Below are 20,592 nucleotides of genomic sequence, written 5' to 3' on the forward strand. Positions count from 1 at the left end.
TGGTGATGACAGCAAGTCAGAGGGACATGTGGGATAAGGTAAACAAGTGAGAAGCAAAAAGCAGTAGCATCCACAAAAACTGCATTGCCTACACCAGGTAGACTGCTCTATTAGATCAATGAAGATTAATACACTTGTCTTCTCACTCTGCGATAGACGTTTGGGAGGGGCCCTGAAGGGCAACATTCATTTGTCAGTCCTTAAAACTCACAATAATGGCACCCATTGCACTGCCCAAGATGGTAATGCTGCCCAGAGTCCTTTGGTACTTAAACTAACAAGTTTGCAAAGTAGTAAACTTGTCGTTCAGGCAACAGAACAGGTTGTTGCACGAACTGATCTGGGACAGTGGCAACCATCAGACTTCAAGGTGTCCAAAGACCCAGTGTCGGAGGGTGGCCTGGTAGCACAGATGCAATAGTTGGCCTATGGGGCTTCAGATGAAGGATATGGGAGAAGCCACGCTACAAAGGGGTGCTGATCACACTGATGCTGGGGCAGAGGTGAAGTCAATGGAGGCCTACCCTCCATGAAGTGGCACTCCGCTGCTGGAAGGCTGCAGTCACCAAAACTAAATATCATCCCTCTACGCACCAGCTCTACCACAGGTGAGATTACCCACTAATGGGAAGAAAATAGTTTACTGAGGTGAGACTATGGGATTGGAGTAGCATGGGGATAGACACTATGGTGTTGCTAGGATTGAGTCCTCTGTACCATGGAGACACTGATTAAGGAGGAGGGTTGCTGGGGGCACAATCATGTATGTGGCACTGAAGTGCAATGCTACAGTGAAGGGATCCAAAAACTGGATTTGCACACAACCTTTTACAGACCTTCCTCACCTTTGGAGGGGGCGCAGATCACCTGAAACATGTTTATTCCTTTAATGACAATTACACATCTTAAGAAACTACGTGCAGGGAGGGAACATGGAGTTTGGGGGTAAAGAAAGGGAAGCGGCCCTGGAGCAGGTCCACAGAGTATCTAGGAATACTATACCGAAAAAGAATCAGTTTAATTATCTGCAGGCCACATATTACGCCCTATAGGTTTAATGCGAAGGTACAAACTGATACTAGCAGTGCCCCCTCTACTTTGCCAGATGCAGAGATATACAGGGTATGGGTTTCCCCATTTTGGATCAATTTTGTGCCAAGGTGATCCAGGATATGAAAATGCATGCTTGCTAGGCGAGAACTGCTAACCATAGCACTATGCTTACTGAGCCTATATTATTACAAACTTGTAATGTGTGCAGCTACCCCAAGGGGTTTCCCGGAGCAAGGACAGAGGGAAAGATCAGTAACAAGTTAGAAAGCCGGGTTTTTAGACCATGCCTGAAAGCAAGAAGGTATGCCGAATCTTTCAAGGAAGCTATCAGGCAGTTACATAGTAACAGCCCCAAGTAAGAAAAAGAACGGCCTTTCATGCGAGCCAGATGGGCTTTTGGTACAATAAACTAAGTCTGCAGAGAGGACCTCAAGGGCCGGGCGGGATGATAAAGGTGGACTAAATACAGGAGATTTAGGATCCGTTGATCCACATTTGATGCTGAACATCTAGCAGAGGGATTTGAACTGGATATGGTTCGATACAGTCAGCCAGTGTAGATCATGAAGAACGCTGGAGACTGAGGTGAACATGGGAGGGTGAAAGCCTGGCGGCTGCGCTCTGCACAAGCTGCAGTATGGCTAATAGCTTTGGATTATGGCAATATCCTGCATTCGGGAGCTGACAGTCTAGAGATAAGAGCTTGGATAACCATCCTCTGTGCTAAGAGAAATGAGCCACAGGATCTTTAACCACCTGAGGACTGCACAGCCACCAGACGTCACCTTGGCCACTTGTTTCATGGAGAGCGACTCATCCACAAAGAACCACAGATAAGAAAAAAGACAGCCCAGTGTTTAACCACCTCAGCTAAAGGACAAATATATATGTTGAATAGCAGAGGGCGCCGCCCCGAGCTCTGTGGGACTCGATGGGGGAAGGCATGAGAGTTTGACAATGCCAGAGAGGAGACCTGGAAGGGACAATACGGAAGGAACAAAACCTTTCTAGGACCACTCCATCAAGACCCAGTGCACACAGTTCCCTCCAAAGTATGTGGCGAGACTGTGCCAAAGGCAGCACTAAGATATAGGAGGATGAGTGCCACAGTTTCACCCTCATCCAAGAGAGGCATTAACACAGGACAGTGGATTCAGTAGAGTAGCCAGCTCTAAACCCAGAGTGGGAGGAATGAAGAAAATTCTGGGTTTCCACAAATTAGGACAGTTGGCCATTAATGCGCTTCTTCAGAATTTGAGAGTGGGGAGCAGAGAGATGGGATTGAAGTTAAAGGGGTTAGAAGGATTCAAGTTAGCTTTCTTTAGGCAGGGGAGGACCGTAGCGGGTTTCCATCTTGGGAAGGGCGGGGGGGGGGGGGGGGGGGGAGGGAAGAAGAGACTATCCCTCCTTCAGAGGCATTATGGAGATCCGTCAGCACAGATAGTATGGAGGGATCCAGCTGGCACAGCAGACTGGGAGGGCCGGGGTCAAGGAAGGGAGGTGGTCAGGGGGGGGGGGGGGGGAGCCAGAGTTGGTAGCATATAGAATGTGGTGTCAAGGGGGGCCAGGAATCCAGTTTGATGGGGGCTGGCTTGGTGTAAAAAGTCAGCTACATAGGTAAGCCTGGGGTTCTGCCTGGTAGGTGGGTCAGCCTTGTCCAGTTGTACTCCCGGTGAACCTTTGCTCAGCAGCTGCGTATATTAACTATTGATTAAAAAAAAAGCGCAAATTCCTCACATGGACTGTGGGAGAGAACTGGGGATGTCGCAGATATTCCTGAAAAGGTGCAACATATTCCTTGATCTAGCGATTGGCTGTGTAGCGCAATATCCCTATAGGCAACCAGTCGCCTGAAAGCCCACCCCAACGCAGCTGGCAATGAGTGCTAGGGAACTGGGCTATAGTGGAAGGGGCTGCCCTAAATAGTTCTAGCTACAGTGCAATCAGCTCCTGTTTTACTCCTCTGCTCCAACGGCCCTTGCAGGGGGGGGGGGGGGGGGGAATGAGGAAGCAGGTAACTGATTGGCGGGTTGGTGTTTGTGGGGAGGGGTAGAAAATTGACTATACTACTACTTACCAGTGTAGTATGAACATGGAACAGAACATCTGCTGCGGTGTTGCTGCCTATACACATGCAGCATGACAATGACTTGCGTGTGCAGGTGGGTGGGGGTTCTAGTGCTGTGAATTCAGATCTGATGTTAGCAAGCCGAGTGAGCACATGTGGTATTTAGAATGTTTGACTTGCACCTAGACTGTTTTTTTGGGGGGGATTTTAGGAAAACATGGGATGCATAGGGGAGATGGGCACCTGGGTGAAAATTCCCAGCACGACTAGGTGGGGGCAAAGAGGAGTATACTGAACTGTTTGCTTGGGCACTGTTGCCCATGTAGTGTTGGAATGGTTATACTCCTGCACAGAAATCCCCAATAAATTAGGGTCTGCCAACAAGCCCCAAACAGCAAATCCATACACCTGCTAGCTATTACTTCTAACATCAATCACCATAATTCGAAAATGGTGATTCACTCAATTACACAAGCCAGATTTTAAATTAATATAGGATTAAAAAAGAATTCCACTTTATGTTCAGTCTGCATAGAGAAAGTAGATCCTCCCAGCTTTCGAGAGGCACTAGGATTTACTAGACATGACACCTGTGGTAACATTGGATCAGCAATCTTAAGGTTTCATTAAGAAGGCATGGATTGATGCGGTGCCACAAAAGGGACACTACCTGAACTGTCCTTTAGGTGTTCTATACTACACCAGTATCCGTGCGCTTAGCAGATGGAAGTGTATACAGTGCAGCACAAATCTGATTCAGATCAGAGTTAGTGTGCAGGATAAATTATCTTTGCCTGCATTGCAAATGAAAACTACTACATAGAAGTGTCTGCTATTCCATATAGAAACAAGGTTCTACAAGTACTCCGGTTCAATAATAGCTGACGGAGGCAAATTAAGGCATTACAAATTAGAAGATATTTTTGATGGCAGGATTACACCACGAGACACTACTGGGTGAACATGAAGCTACATTAAAAATGAGGTTTTAGAAACAGACTTGAAGTATCAATAAAACACTACATGAAGTGAAAGCTAGTATCTCCCCCTAACCCCCGAGAATATAACACATACAATACACTTAAGGGGCTGTTCACCTACTGGCTTTAGGAACTCAAGTTCCAAGGATTCAGTGAAAATATAGCATGTTTAAAGACTACACACGATTTCTATCTTGGGAGCAACACCTACAGAAACGCTAGGCCATAGTTAGTTAATTTACCATCAACATGACTAAGGCAGATTGCAATCTACTAAGACAAACTCAGTGGCACATACAAGTCTGTGCTACCCAACTACAGCATGAAAACATTCAAAATTGTCCGCGAGAGGCATTTCAATTTGGCCCTTGGTAAATTTGGAGCTTCACCACATACAAAATTTCAGCTGTAATTACATAAAAGAATTTGCAACAAACCAGATTACAGAAGTTCATGAGAATCCATGATTAAGCGTTTCCAAATAGCATTGTAAATTATAACTTACAAAATCAAAATTTTAACTTTACCCTGAAATTGGGTCCACAGCAATTGATGTAGGCTCCTTCAAGTCAGTATCAACCAATATTTTTGTCCGTGATCCATTAAAGTTTGATACAGAGATCGCCTTTAAACCTGTGTCTGCCCAATAGATATTCTTATAAATCCAGTCTACAGCAATTGAAGCAGGGCTGTGCAAATTGTTTATAATTCTCACATGTCTGCCAATTTTGTCCCGCGAGTCCACTGATGCACTGAAAAGGGAAAAACTCAGATTAAAGCATCATTTAAATGTCAATTGAAGAAAACAAATTGCTAATTGGGATATGAAAAGGAGCAGAAAATATATAGTCTCATTAGCAAAGCTCACTACTATTGCTGGTAAGGAGTCTGGTGCTTACTGTCAAGACTAGTTCACATTACCGGTGCTACTGAAGAGATTCCATGGCTCTTTCTTGGCTCTAAAAATAAAGTCCCTGGAGTACTTGATAAGTGCTTTGCTAGGATATGAATCCCACTCCACAAAAGGTAGCAAATCGATGAATATTAACCAATCACGTGTGCGCTCATCTATGCACACTACTGGTTCCCCAAAAAACAGAAAATGTACCTTAATTATCTACATCCCCCAACACCATAACCCCTTAGCCTCCCACCTTCAAGCACTGGCTCACACGTGAGGTTCCTTAACATCTTTGGTTTTCAAATTTGATACTCTACCCCAAACATTGCAACACTGCTACCCTACTGGATGATGTAGTCCAGTTTAGAGAAAAAGGACACCTACCAAATCTCTACTATAAGATTTCCTGGTTGCTGTGATAGCCTGTTGGTCCCACTACCAAGCATACAGGCGTTGGACTGCTTGGTTCATTTGCCAAATCATGGAATTAGTGGATACATCTTCAAGCAGCCTATTCATTGGCTCAGTAGCCCATCACAATTTGAAAGAAGTGATACATGCTGGGAGAGTTGGATCATAAGCCACAGAGCTACTGACAGCCAGCTACCCTTAATCTGACGAAAAGGCCTTGGCCAAGTTTTGAAGCAGAAGGAGGCTCTCCCTGAACACTGAAAAGACTTTGCTGGATGGAAAGACATTCATTGTCAATCTGTTCACTCCCTATTCAACCTCTCTTGGCTCCCTTTTCTCCAACTGTTTCCTCCTCTCCCCCAACTAGCCATTACTTGCTGCCTCAGATTAGGGTTTCCTTCTCTTCCTCCATATGCTTGCTCTTGGTTCCCTCTACCTCGCCTTTTATGTACACCTACTTTTTTCCTCTTTTCAACCTTCTGTTACCCTCAATCTTTCTGTATCTGTTTTTGCTCTTCTCTGCTTTATCTTCTGTAGTCTTCTCTTGCCGCCAACTCCTCTCAGCTGAAAAGCCCTCACTTGATTTACTCTCATCACTATTCAGACCAGATGTCTCCCTCATAGGTCTCCTCTGTGTCTCACTATCATTTCCCTCTTTCACACTATAGTTGTGCTACTGCCTGTGAACTCAATCTATGTTCAGCAAGGGAGGGATGCTGCTGGAACTAGCATTCACGGTAGGGGGTAGAATTGTGAAATCTGCCCATCAGCTGTCAAATTCTGATTGGACTGTAGGTCGACTAGTTTCTCATCTTTAAATATGTCCAGCTATTTGTGAAAGTCTGCTCAACACTCCAATGTGTAATACAAACTAAAGAAAAAACCCATTTTGGCTTCATGTCTGTCAGCTGTATATTTGATAGTTGTGCAATGGTCTCAGATCAGTCCTTAAAAAGGACTGGTCAGGAATTTCGGTCCTGAATTGACCATTTGTCCTAAATTTCTGCTGCCACCGTCCAGAATTTGCCCAGATGCCAGGTGGTCACCCTAGGTCCAAGTGCTTCGACATTATGAAGGAATGTTACCCAGTATCAAGTTTGTCACTGCCCAGGAACATAATATTTATGCTTCTTAAGTGAGAAATAAAGGTATGGAAGGGTTAGTGCATCACTGGGATGCTGTTGTGCTGTGGAAAAGTAGCAAAGCAGGGTCTATAAAGCAGTATATGGAAAGGGGAGAGAACATGTACCAGAACACCAGCAGAGATGGTGCATGCAATAAGAGTGTCTGGGCTACTGTATTCTCTGGCTGTGCAGAAATACCCTCATACATGGACCTCAGGTGGTGAAAAACAAGCAGATCACCTGCTGGGGTCAAATACTTAAATTGGAAGCCACCAAAGTATTATTTTGCCAACTACTTTGAATTCATGGTGTTAAAGAAGGTGCCACAGTAAGGAATTATGAGGTGCCACAACCTAGCTCCACTAGCTCCTTCATATTGGTATAAAAAGCAACACTGCTTCTACAGAGTCATTCTTTCAGAAGGCGGGTACCCATGGGGACACCAGTACATTTAATTTCCAGATGCACTGCAAACAAAAACAAAAGGTCTGGCTGTACCTTCCTCTCTGCCTATAAAACTGTTGGAATGGAGAGGTAGAGTTTGAAACTGGTGTAAGAACCTGGGGAAAACTAATGTGCGACTCTGCAGAAGACTGGCGCGATGGTGCACACAGATTCCAAAGCATTGGCATTTTCGATCCAATTTCATCCAAACCCCAGTAAGGTGTGATGCCAGATACTTTGATGACCACTACCTCTTTTGAGGAGGTGGAATTTCTTTAGTTTTATTGGGTCAATCCTGTCCTTCATACATATTTTCAGCAAGCATGCACTAATATAGTTTACCATTTCTCAATTGTTGGTACCTAGGATGCATCACATCTTGGCACATCAGCGTGCCAACAGCAAGCCAAAGTCCTAAACTAGTTAACTAAACTTTGGGGGGTGGGTGAAAGGTGTAGAGCAGCTAGGGGTAATCTGGCCACTCTAAATCACTTATAGCAGGATGTGAGAATTGTTCAAGTGATGTCTGTTATGGTAGCCAATATCAGTTATTCTGTTCCAGAAGGAATGTAGTTTGGGGTACAGCCATATGATATGGTTAAATGTTCATATCATTCTCTCTAAGAAGGGGGACCCCCGATTATTGATCAATGGCAGGTTCGCGGGGGAAAGTAAAGAACCAAGCAACAGGGAGAGAGCCTGCCCAAGTTCGTTTTAGAGGGTCCTCAATAGGATTCCAGAATAATAAAAGACAGTCCGGAACAGACAGTCGTAATTAATCATTTTATTTTTATGTTTTGAATAGATTCAATGTAGAGTATGAATAAAAGATTCTCATATTCAATCATAAATACGAAATCAATATCAGCAGATAGTACAAACAAATAGGAGAAACATCTAACATTGGTATCATCCGTACATATCACGATAAAAGGTCCCACATAATCAGTCACCCAAAATATAATTCAACCATGCTAGCAACCATTCACATTCACACATTCACAATTGAAACAATCTGGAACAGCATCGGTGAGAATCATAAGCCAAATGATGGTAGGATGGGGCAATTGCATAAACCATCCACGAAGTGTCAGGTGGTGAGATCCAATAACCCAACAACTCAGGTTATTGGATCTCACAACCTGACACTTCGTTCCAGATTGTTTCAATTGTGAATGTGAATGGTTGAATTATATTTTGCGTGACTGATTATGTGGGACCTTTTATCGTGATATGTACGGATGATACCAATGTTATATGTTTCTCCTATTTGTTTGTACTATCGGAGGATATTGATTTCATATTTTAAATGATTGAATACGAGAAAATCTTTTATTCATACTCTACATTTAATCTATTCAAAACATAAAAATAAAATGATTAATTGCGACTGTCTGTTCCGGACTGTCTTATTATATTGGAATCCTATTGAGGACCCTCTAAAACGAACTTGGGCAGGCTCTCCCTGTTGCTTGGTAAATGTTCATATCAGTCTGCATAGTCAGATACGTTTTGAAGCTTACCAAAAACAGTGGGGGGTCCCAGTGTAATATGTAGTAGTTTCAATTATACCAACCATAAAGCCTGCCCTTACTGCTACCTCCATGAGGTACTGCAAGGCCTCCTCACAGGCAGAACTTAATTAACCCTAGGTCGAGGGTCCATTTCACTCTGGGGCATTCCAGTGTTGACAAAAGTATTAATACACGTTCTATAGATTAAAATAGCCTCGTGACTCAGGTTGCAATTTGTTTTCCAGTGGTGAGCTTTTGGTAACATCTACATTTCCCCATATATTAAGTGAGGACAGGTCTAATTCTTGAATCTGAACAACAAGAATCAACTAATAGAAAACGGAGTTGATCGAGCACTTCTGGGGTGCTCCACACTGCAGCTACTGCAGAGATTGTAATCAAATACTGTCTGTGGAAGTCAGGCAGGAGTTTTCACTTCTTGACAAGAACCCAGGACAACAAACCACACGCCTGTCCACTCATTTGTCAGTTGTGATGAGTAGCATTTTGTGCATCGGGACAAATTCCATCATAAACCACCCCTTTTAGGGTGTACTCCCTGCCATCCTGTGTAACTGTTCCATAACCCCATATGGAGCATCTAGTCAAGCTTCAGACATAGTATAAAAGGAGACCAAGTTCATCTATGTATTACAGAATACTTTCTACTGAATAGCGGACAAACATGCCCTGTCCAAGGGAAGGGGGAAGGGAACATCCCGTATAGTACATTCTTATTTACTCAATAAGAGACCAAGATCCTGGTCCAGAAAGAATATGTAGTGTAATAAATACCCAAGCATTTAGAGCCATCACTATCAATGGAAGTAGTGAGACTGTTGCCCATGGCAAAGTGGTCAGTGAAAAATACAGGCTTGTCTCATTTAAATAGAACATTCAATGCAAGCCAAATGTGTAGAATATAGTCCGCATTCTAGGCTCCACTACATATAAACCATTGCAGAGGAAAATTCTTTTCCAAGAGGGATCTTAAAGGCCTCTGACAAGTGCTTATCCCTGTATTCAACAAGTCAAAGACTCCATTGTGTGCCTTGCATCAGAATAAAGTGTTGAGTGGACCCATAAGAAAGTTGTCTGGGCTGAATACAGCAGCCTAAAGTGGGATGCATATATGTGTCAAAGTCCATCCTCTCCAAGATCGCAAACAGACGCTGCCAGGCAATGAAGTCACAGGCTTTGGCCACATCCATAGAAAAGACCACAGCAGGTTATGTGGTACCATTTAAACATTCCATACACTCAGTGTAACAACTGAGTGGAGTTTCCTATAAATAGCTTTATTGGTGTGTAGTTAATTAGAAATGTAGCACAAATGTTCACCTCTACCTTCAAGAGTGATATCTGCCCTTCAGCAGTATACCGATTTTATTTAGAAAGGTTTAAATGTTGGGCAAATTAGTTAATTTCCCCCCCCATGTCCCCACTTTCCAAGGGGCTGCCCAGGAGAGTGAACTTTTTCTCCATCAGACCTCTAGATTAGAAAACTCTTTATCCAGGGTCATATTAAGGATTTTCAGGGTCACTAGAAAGACTTTAGCAGTTTGTTTTAACCCAGTCTCTGAATCTTGATTTGAAACCATGCCAGCTTGCACTAGCAGAAAAATTGGCAATTGTGTTCAAAGTGGTTCTCAACAGGGCCCCAAAAGAGGTTTAGGAGCTTAGGGACCCCAAGCAACACTTGACACGGTTTTGGATGTTCCTTCTTCGTGACTAGTGGCACCTCTGGTCAGGTGGCAGGATCCCTTCCATCCTAGCCTGTACCAGCCTTGGCCGTATGCCATGGGGTTTCATTTTAAGTCCCTATAATATTTTATGGGAGGTTGTTGCAGTACCAGTGGATGGCATGGGTAGTGCTAGACTTGCGAGAAAAGTGTACATCACAACAAGAGTGTAAGATACATGTATAAGTCACTACAAAATTATAAGTTACATGTGTAAGTTACTACAAAAGTGCAGACAGTGAATAGCATTTTGCAGTAAGTTTTGCACTATAAAGCTCAGTTTGTGACTCGGCCCAAAGAAATATTACAAACAAGGATGTTAGGGGCATGATGGAAAGTAGAACAAAACACAGCAATGAATGAGTGAAGTAAGTAAAGGCAAAACTCTATATACACTGAAAAGGGGAGGCGGAATAAAAACAGCCCAGTGAATTTAATGGAGCGAAACGGAGTAAACACTGGCAACCACCAATTTCTATATTTTGTGAAAATGTTTATAAAGTCCCAAAATCACAAGAAATGGAAAGTGTAAATAGTAAATGATAGTTATGACATTTAGAAAGAATGCTCACCATTACCGAACACTTACCGAAAAATTGATTTTTGGCTTACGTCGGCCCAAAAGATATTCTGGCCAGCAATGTCAGCATCCAAAGCCACAGTGTTCCTCAGTTGCTCCACTAACTGCTTGTACTCCTTCCTTTCCAGGCCAAGCTTTCTAATGTCTCTTCGGTTTGTGAAGATTAAACATGGCTCTGTTCCTAAAAAGAATATACATAGCTTTCAAAAAGCATGCAAAACTAAAGAAAGTTTTTGCAAAGTTGACTACCCACCTCAATTGTCCTTCAAGATATCCCTTAATTTGCACGCTCCACAACCAAACGTGTGGCAACCATGATTACACCATAAATGTCAAGGCAAACATTTTACATGTTAAGATTCCTGAAAAAAATGGTGAAAGGGCACTTATTCCCCTTGAGGTTTCACAATGTGATAATAAAGCAAAAGTGCCGATGACAAAATAGCATCAGTGCGGCAACTGGTCTACAAATATCACTGCCCACTAGTGCAACCATACAAATAGCTTGGGAAATACCATAAAATTAACGTCGCTTCCCTTTGGAGCATACAATTACCGAAGCGGCCGTCATTAGGCGAAGAGGCAGCTGGTTAATTTATTTTTTTAATTGAGTAAATTTGCCAGCAATTTATTCAGTTACTTGTTTCAAGGAAAATAGATTTAGTTTGACTCTAAGTCTGGACCTGTGCCAAGGTAAATGTTTCAAAGAGGTGCAGAATTTGGAATTAAACTTTGTGCATTTTTAAATAGTGAACTTAAGTCTCCTGTGAATCATTTATTCACCACTAATAGATGGGAGACAGATTAATTACACAAATTTACTAATACAAGTTTTGCATATCAGCAAGTCTACATAGACGCTGGTGTTTGTAGCGAGACCTAAAAATGGTGAAATGTTAAATGGAAGGGTTATTCCTTTCCAGTAACCAAACTACTTCAGCTGTCTATAGTACAGAAACCTAGTGTGTAAAATGCCAATACTTTAAGTGGACTTTGGGTCAGCCCACTGCTCCACTGGTTGGCCTGGTCGCTATAATTTGCTTTCTATTTAATGTCTCATGCTTACTCTGACATTTGCTCCTGCCCCTGGGGCACAGCGATTTTAGTGTTCATCACCAATCCATGGGCATGCAAGTGTTTCCCCACCCTCCAGCATGTGCTGCTTGCACTCAGTACACCTGTTGCTTCCCATCTGCGTTTTCTACCCGCTACCCACTTATAACACATCAATCCCCTTATCCATTGTTTTGCTCAATGTTTTATTGCTCACCATCCTCTATGTACAAGCACTGCCCCAAGCCACTTGGCGGCACAGTTTCTCACTCTCTTTTTTTTTTAAGTCCATTTCTCTTTTTCTGATGCCCAGCAGCTGCAATTAGCTACCAGGCCACTCCTTTCGCTAGAATGCATGGTATTAATTTTCTGTTCTAACCCCGGTATTAAAAGTGCCACCGCAGTGTCAAATCATACATGTCCATGTGTGGTGATGCATGCCCACACATTACCAAGCTCAATCGGGCCATTTTGCCTTTTCTGGTTTTTTAGGTCTCGCCTGACCCGGTGCATGCGCTGGTCTGGCGAGACTTATTGAGGGCTCCAAAAAGTGCTACCAGGCCAGCCTAGAGCTACAGTGCATGTGCGCAGGCGCCGCGCTTTACCGCGATTACTTTCACTTTCGCAGCCTCTTTGATGTTTGATCGTGATCACTTTCCCATTCACGGCCGCACAGCTGCTTGACATAGCCAATAGGTCTCGCTTTTGGGACCTTATAAGTATTAAGTTATGCAAGTATTGCATGGCTAAACACTTATAAGTTCCCAAAGGGGAGACCTATTGGCTATGCCAATGCTTGTTGTAAGTGCTGTTCAGCTTTAGTGGGCTAGGAGCAGAAGGTTATGACTCCTGTACCAAAACCCTGTCCTCACAAACTGAATTTATAGCCAGGAAAGAATAGTTTATCCAGGAAATCCGAATGTAAATTCTAACTACACAAAAATAAACTCATATCAACTGATGCCAGTCTAAACAAAAGGGCAGGGGTTAAAAAAACAAATGTTTGTCAGTTCAGAAGTGTTCAACTGTGCCACTCAAACATTTCTTTTCCATCAAAACCCTTGAAATTCACCCATGTATAAACTGTTGTGCTTGCTACAGGCAGTCAGGAAAAGGATGCTAGACTATGGACCCCAGATGACATCAAGAATGCTACTGCTTTCAGGTTCAAGGTGTACTCTACTTTCTAGAAGCAGGATCATGGGCCAGGAAGCAAGACATCTGCCATAACAAATAAAAACAGAAGATGGTGCTGCAAGACAGTGGAAGCAGTCCACCCGAGGGTGTTCCAGCATGTTGCATGCACCACTGACTGAGCTTATTTCCGTGTCCCTGAACCACACTAGATTAGGAAAAATTTGCCACATTTCATGAGCCCTGCAGACTTTGAAGTGTGCCAACAGCAAGCCTATGAAAATAAGAATACAATTTCTGGAGCTCTAAGATCAACAAGCTGTATGATTAAGTTGACCGAGGCACGCATACTTCGCTCATCTGCTAGGTCTCGGACACGAGCTCCCGAGGATTCATGAAGCTCAATCTTGAACTCCAGCTTAACGTATCAAGGCACTGTGGAGGCTTTGCAGAAACAGACAATCACCGCTTCATTCCAGCCACCCCGCCTCCTCACTCGAGATCACCCAATTACACTTGACTGCTTTGAAGTCAGACTTACTGTCAAGACCCATTAAGGGACTTCTGCAGTGTTTACACTTTGCACATCCTCATGGGCCTCCATAGACTTCAACAAGATGGTTCTTTGAATAGACTGAGTTATTCTCTAATGCTGCTCCATTTGGACGCTGGGGTAGATTTTAGCAATAGCAGTATTTCTATAATACGGTCAACACTTCTGCACTTTCGAATAATGAATGTGAAGCAAGGCAACCAGTTATCATAACTTTAGCAGCGAGTAGTTTTGAGCTCTGCCCTTCCTACTTTGAGAGTTGAGACACTAAAAGGTCCCATAAGCTTCCTGTGTTAGCTGGGGATTTGTGGGAGATTAGGAAACATGGACATTTTCTGAGCCAATACATGCAATCTGAAATCAAGGGATATTTTTGCCAATTAACCTGGCTCCGCAAATATGGCCACATTCCCCTTAGTAGATCCAGCTGAAATACATGCTTTTGGGACCCGTATCACTTCAAGAAACTGGTTGGGCTAGTTTCTAGGGCAACGATGCAGAAGCTTGCACTCGAATGGTTGGTCTGGCATTGAATGGTTGTAGAGCAGGAAGTAAAAATGGGGCTAGTCTGATAAAGTCTATTCACAAGGCGCTTTAGTCATTTCAGTCCAGAGCACCCAAGACTAATGAGAAATGCTCCTTTATTTTCTGTTCAGGAGCTAATCCTAGCTCGAATCAGAACTGGAGGCAATAGCGAAGTACTTGGATAACCTATGGGCCTTCCTACTGGAATCACCTGTTAATCACCCTAGACAGACAAGTTTGTTGGAGAAAGGCACGAGAAACACTGCGTCTCAGAATTTCCACTTTGGGCATCAACAAGCTTCGGTTTTGCAGAGAGGAAGCAGCAATTTGTCTATGGCCCTTGCAAGAGTCAAGATCTAACCAGCTGTCGCAAGAGAAACTTCATTTCAAAAAGCAAAACATTTGGTCATGGCCATACAAGGATCAGCAAAGCCACGGCAGCCTGGCAAGAACCATCAAGTGCTTGGTTCTTAGCCACTATGAGTGAATACAGGGCACCAAGCATGTAAAACCACTTCAGTGCTTGCATCGGCCAAATTCCATGAGAACCTATGCCTTGGCCATAAATACCCTGGAGTCTCATTGTCAGGTGAAGATGGGCATGCTGTTCGCTCAGCATTCTGAACGGCGAAAATAAAGTTACTTGCACAATAAGTTAAACTTCCTTCTCTGGTGCTATATGATGCTTTCCTTTGAGAACAGAACTGCAGTAAAGCCAGGGGGATGCAAAGGGCCACACCAGAATGCCCAATGTGCAAGATCTACGCTGGTCAGCTTAAGTAGGGAGAATACAGGATTCCTGCCAGATACACATGGCTCCATTAATAAGGTCTTCCTTCAGGAAGAAAACTATTCAACAGCAAGGTACTACCCCCCTCCCCCCCCCCCCAGCCTTTTTTGCTACACTGGAAGGCATGAGACAGACGTCAATTAACCAATTGTGGGTGATTCCACACATTAAGAGTCATGGCCGGATCAGTTTGGAATAACCGGCACAGGGCAAGAGAACGAGCCTTCGGCAAATCATGCAGTTTATTGGAACATGAAGCTGCAGTTAAGTAGCCTGCTTCAATGCACCTCCGAGAAGTACTTTGCAATTAGGACTGAACAGGACTTTGACCAGCTGTTATTGAACTCCCAATAAAGTAATCTTCGGCAACCTAACTGAGCCCGGGGAGTAGGGATAGTGTTATCCAGAATTAATGTCTGTGCAAAAAGGAGAAGAACCCAGGAAACAAATCGAGACTTCCAAAATTGGCAGGTGGTGTTTTTTTTGCAGTTTGTGGTACCTGGGCCAAAACCTGACTAGTATTATGCACCAAACAAAGATTAAAAAACTCAAAACATCCATTATAGGAATTCCATATTAAATTGTGAAATGCAGTCTTGAGATGCAGATAACGTATAAAAACACTCCCTGCAGCGATCGGTTCACTAAGTGCTCTGGCATCAACAGCAGTTTAACTTAATCCATCACCCAAAAATATATCGCGTGACAAATGCAAAAACGCACGCCCGACTCTCGGGAAGATCAAACTGTGGGACTATTAATGGAAAAAAGCTTTTCTTTAAGAGGTACTGTACTGGCAAAGGGCATTTACTGAGAGTAATCAAAGTGCTAGACAGTCAAAGTGAACATGCAGGCACACCAAGTTGGTCTTCCCGCTTTAATTCAAATGTATTTGAGCATTCCAGTTTCTTCCTGTGGTTGCTTGTTTTGCTTTAAACACAAAATACACTGCACCTCTTGCAAACCACAAGACTGATAAAAGGGCATATTCAAAACACGGATAGAATATTTATTAAAAGTTTGTGCTTAATCTACTCCCACCTCGCCGTCCAAACCAGCAAACAGCATCTAGTTTATTTATATTCAAAAATTACGTTATCATGTTGCGTTGAATCATGGTTATAAAGGACAGCCCCTAAAGTATGCATAACTCTGCATCAATGTCCGAGTGTCATTTAATGATATTTCGATTTCACTTCCTACAATTTCCTGAGCAATAATAGTGAGGAAAAATTAAAATGTGCATTTACCTACTGCCTTGCAGACTCCAGTGGCGAGATCCATTTGATATCCACGGCTGCATTCACACTTGTAGCCGCCTTTCAAGTTTACACAAATTTGACTGCAGATTCCAGGATTGTGACATTCATCAATATCTAGGGAAGAAAACCGCAAAGAAGGGCGAGTCAGACACTCAGACTAGTAAATAAACACCGAGAGAATCTCTTTAGAACAGACTGAATTATTAGACAATGTGAACACATTCCTTACAGTAAATTAAGCCGAACGACAACTTCCGTGTGCAAGATTAAATACTCACTGTTAAAAGTACTACGGATATATTAAACCCCACTAATCCCTGCCCCCACCACACCCAGTCTGGATCATCAACTTGCCTCCGCATGTTTTCCGGTCAATGAGCTCAAACCCGGCTGGGCATTCACATTCATAGCCCACGATCAAGTCTCGGCAGATGTGGGAGCAGCCGCCATTATTTACCAGGCATTCGTTTAGACCTAGGAGTTCAAGAAAGCTTCAGGTTACTCCATAAACAGGTGCACAATAACAGCACAAAGCACATAAGGGCCACACGTCACAAACATCACTTCGATGGCAAACCGACACAAAAGCAACAGAATTCGCCAGCAAAAGCACAGGGATGTAAACTGTACATTAAGAGCCCTACGCAGTGCTTAAATTGTAAAATAAATAAGTGCCAGGGTCCTCGTCAGGAGGCAACTGCAGGTTGCAACACCCATAGCCCGCGCCAATGTTGCCAAGGACAGTACCAACACAATCACTAACAATCATACTCCAAGTGTGACTGTTCGGACTACTCCAAGCCTGAATGTTAAAGGAAATGTTTCAGCGGAAGGTATTTGTCATTTTTGACGAGTACTGAAGGAATAAACGACTGTTCTCTAAATAACAGTCTGCTACATGGTGGTGCTGTATAGTTACGTCCCAGTGTTGACAATGAAGTGATGGTGCAGAGCACCAGACACCACCGGATCAAATTAAGCACCGGTCATACGATGACCAGCCTGAAAATAGTTTCACTAACATTTATTTATAGGTGGTTGAGCGTCCTCCACCCTTCCTTCATTAACTTTGTGCGATCAGTGAAATTTGTGCAATCAGTGAAATTTGTGCGATCAGTGAAATTTGTGCGATCAGTGAAATTTGTGCGATCAGTGAAATTTGTGCGATCAGTGAAATTTGTGCGATCAGTGAAATTTGTGCGATCAGTGAAATTTGTGCGATCAGTGAAATTTGTGCGATCAGTGAAATTTGTGCGATCAGTGAAATTTGTGCGATCAGTGAAATTTGTGCGATCAGTGAAATTTGTGCGATCAGTGAAATTTGTGCGATCAGTGAAATTTGTGCGATCAGTGAAATTTGTGCGCGTAGGAACAGCAGTCAAGATGCCCAAAGTGATTCGAGAGTTGTTTACTTACACCCAAGCCAGGCTGCAATAGTTTGGGGTACATTGCAAATAAAGGTAACATTTGTATTAAGGTACACGGTTTTACTATAGGCAGCCAGCCGGGGAGATGGTTGCTTTAATTTGTAAGACGACCACATCACATACGATAGTGCAGTAAATAAAGGCATCAGAAGAATGCGATACTATAGATGAATGAAAGTGATACAACGCAGTGAAAGTGCATATACGGAAAACATCGGACCGTTGGCAAATAAGTTCCTGCTAATCCATATAGAGACGCTCCCAGCTTGTAGCAGGACTGAAACTGCTCTGGCAAGCTACTCCTGCATAGCTTCAGGTAGCTGGTACCCTACTTCCATTTCAAACCTGCCCCACACTTTGTCCACTTCTGCACCAGTGGAACGCCCTAGGAAATCCCCATGTTAAAAACAAAGGAGTGTGCTGGGAACAAGTCAGGCTGAGGATAAGGAGTAACAATCACAAAAAAGGCAGGAATTGAGGCCTAGCTACTCATGCCCCAAGTGGTCTAGGGAGATTGAACGTGTAGTACAGAAACCAAAGAAAGCCCAGGACAAATACTTCACTCGCATGAAAAGAGCTCAAAAACTATAATGTTGTGACGAGCACATCAGCAGCCCCAGCTTGAACACCTCCTTTCGCGGGTTGAAATTTAATGCAACTTCATCCTAGACCCGTTCAGGAAGCCTGGAGCCATGGCAGTCAAATTTGTCAGGTGTAAGCTATACATCATATTTAATTGGCGGTGGCCTTTCCAAAACTACTGGATTAGTGGTTTTCAGATAAGGAAATTGCTTTCTTATCCATATGCTGGATAAGAACACTTCCAGCTTTAATGTCCGGCACCAGGGTTATCTCCTGAACTGGTAAAGCTGTATAGTCCGAGTCTCATTCTATGTACGATTCTAGGTATAGGGAGCAAACAATTTAATCAGAGCTCCCTCCCTCGCTCAACTCCCAAGGATCGAAGCTACAGCTCAGAGACAAAATTTTACCACCTAATCCTCTAAAATCAATCAGTACTAAGTTGACCTGCCGTGAGTGGTCATTTTCTGTTCTGATTTCCCCCTATAAAAAAAATTAAAAAAGACGAACCACACTAGTTTTAAAGATGTACCCTTGATAAACAGTTTTCCAGGTATATTCCATATAGTTTTAGAGCAAGAGATAAAAGTCAGGATTCTAGTTTTGATAGACTTCATTTTTCAGATTACCTCATTTGTTAGAGACAAATGAGGTTAGGCCAATCTGGCATACTGCCTGATGCAATCAATTATATTCAATTTGCTCCATTTATTTGCTTCTGGCCCACAATTACACATGCAGTACTTATGCAGGAACAGTCAAACTCTGCCTAAGCAGTCTCCCGCGTCAACGCGCTACAAACTTTTTAAAGAGTGCTCTGCAGAAATCCTAAAGATTACATTTTAAACGCTTTAGTTGGCATACAAGACCTACTAACTATGAAACTTTTTCTACCCGATTTATACTTGCTTATCAAACCAGTGACCAGCAGTCAAGGTCTGTACTTTCACATCAAACCCTTTAGAAACCATAGTATTTTGCTTTCTCCCACTTCAGGTAAGCGGATATTTGCCGTTTCCTGCTAAGACCATGGGAATTTTACAGACCTGTGCCACAACTGCTCTACTCCCTCTCTAGGAGGGATGGCACTGTTGCAAAATGGTTATCTGGGGAAATAAAGTGCGACTTCTTCCAGCTCAAGCAATTGCTCGCAGCCTACTGAAACAAGAATTCTGCTCAGTCAAGCACAAATATCCATTTCTAACCTGGTTCTACAGAACCATAGGAACTCTCAATGACTGATCTGGAGGACATCAGTTTTAGCCCTTGCGAGAGGCTCAATATCACGATTTCTATGTAATATAAATAGGAATGATTTAGAGGTCTGCACAGTCTTCCTTCTCTGAAGACTCTAGATTGTTTTCATGTGTGTCTTTCAAGCCTCCATAAGCCTTAAGGATTAGAATTTAAAGCAAAGTTTTATTTGGAGGAGAGCAGCATCCTGGACACTGCTCACACCTATCCAAGGCAGATTTGGACAAGCTGATATCTACAGACTGATCTGTAAAAGAGATCTTACTGAATTTACTTTGTTTCCGATATGAAAGTAGGATGTAGAATACATCACAGGTCTTCCAAGATTACCTGCATAATGCATGTTGCAAGCTATTTACAATCACTAACATAATAGTCTGCCACGGAGACAATTTCGAGAGTCAAGTAATGTTTAGAGAACCGTCGCATTTTAAAGCGGGTGCTCTTTGTGCTCGCACTTGTGCATATTGAAACTGCTGACATCCAATCCACACAAACACCATGACTGGAAGAAACTTTGAATGTCTAAAGGTTCTCCTTTAAATCACCATCTATACTGCATTGCTAAGGACTTGGGGCTGTCTGGTCAAATGTTCCTGTATGCACTTATTGGCTAACAGGCTAAAGTGCCAAAAAGTCAGGTGCCTAGTTTTGCCTCATGAAATTCTTACCACATTCCTTCATCGGCTCATCACTCCAGTCTCTGCAGTCCTGTCGCTCATTGCAAACCTTGCTTATTTCAATGCATTCCCCACTTCTACACTTGAATTTACCAGGTCCAGAGCACTGATTGACTGAAATACAAACCGAAAAGCAATTAAGAATTAAAGACTTTTTTAAAATACCTTTGTGACGGACAAAACCTCCATTTACTCACCAGTTTTACAGTTTACTTCGTCAGTGCCATCAAGACAGTCTCTTACACCATTACACTGCCGGCTGCCATGAACACAGTTACCATCTTGACATTTGAACTGATCTGGTCGACAAGTACGAGAAGCTAGGGAGGGGGAATGGAATTTGAGTCAGTCAGGCAAGAACACTCCTCTTTAGTGGCTATAACAGTTAGGGTTCCAACATTCCTGTACTTGCAAAGTAGGTGGGGAAACAGGGAACAGCTCGCTATAGTAAACACCTGAAATTTATACAAGTGAGACGGACCACTGAGAAGTTGCATATTAAAAGCTCCTACACT

At 43.0% G+C, this 20,592-nt stretch overlaps 1 protein-coding gene across 2 annotated transcripts in view; it reads right to left on the minus strand.

Moving 5' to 3' along the window:
- Nucleotides 1–20,592, minus strand: part of VLDLR (very low density lipoprotein receptor) — a 167,544-nt gene that overhangs the window by 41,214 nt on the left and 105,738 nt on the right. For both annotated transcript variants that reach the window (XM_085632954.1, XM_085632955.1), the window contains exons 6-11: nt 20,275–20,397; nt 20,069–20,191; nt 16,489–16,608; nt 16,123–16,248; nt 10,827–10,998; nt 4,629–4,853 (exon numbers count right to left, since the gene is read on the minus strand). In XM_085632954.1, coding sequence (XP_085489080.1) covers nt 4,629–4,853; nt 10,827–10,998; nt 16,123–16,248; nt 16,489–16,608; nt 20,069–20,191; nt 20,275–20,397 — 889 coding nt within the window. The remainder of the gene's footprint in view (nt 1–4,628; nt 4,854–10,826; nt 10,999–16,122; nt 16,249–16,488; nt 16,609–20,068; nt 20,192–20,274; nt 20,398–20,592) is intronic.

Source organism: Triturus cristatus, chromosome 2_1 (genome assembly GCF_964204655.1).
Source record: "Triturus cristatus chromosome 2_1, aTriCri1.1, whole genome shotgun sequence".
In the NCBI taxonomy this organism is placed as follows: domain Eukaryota; kingdom Metazoa; phylum Chordata; class Amphibia; order Caudata; family Salamandridae; genus Triturus; species Triturus cristatus.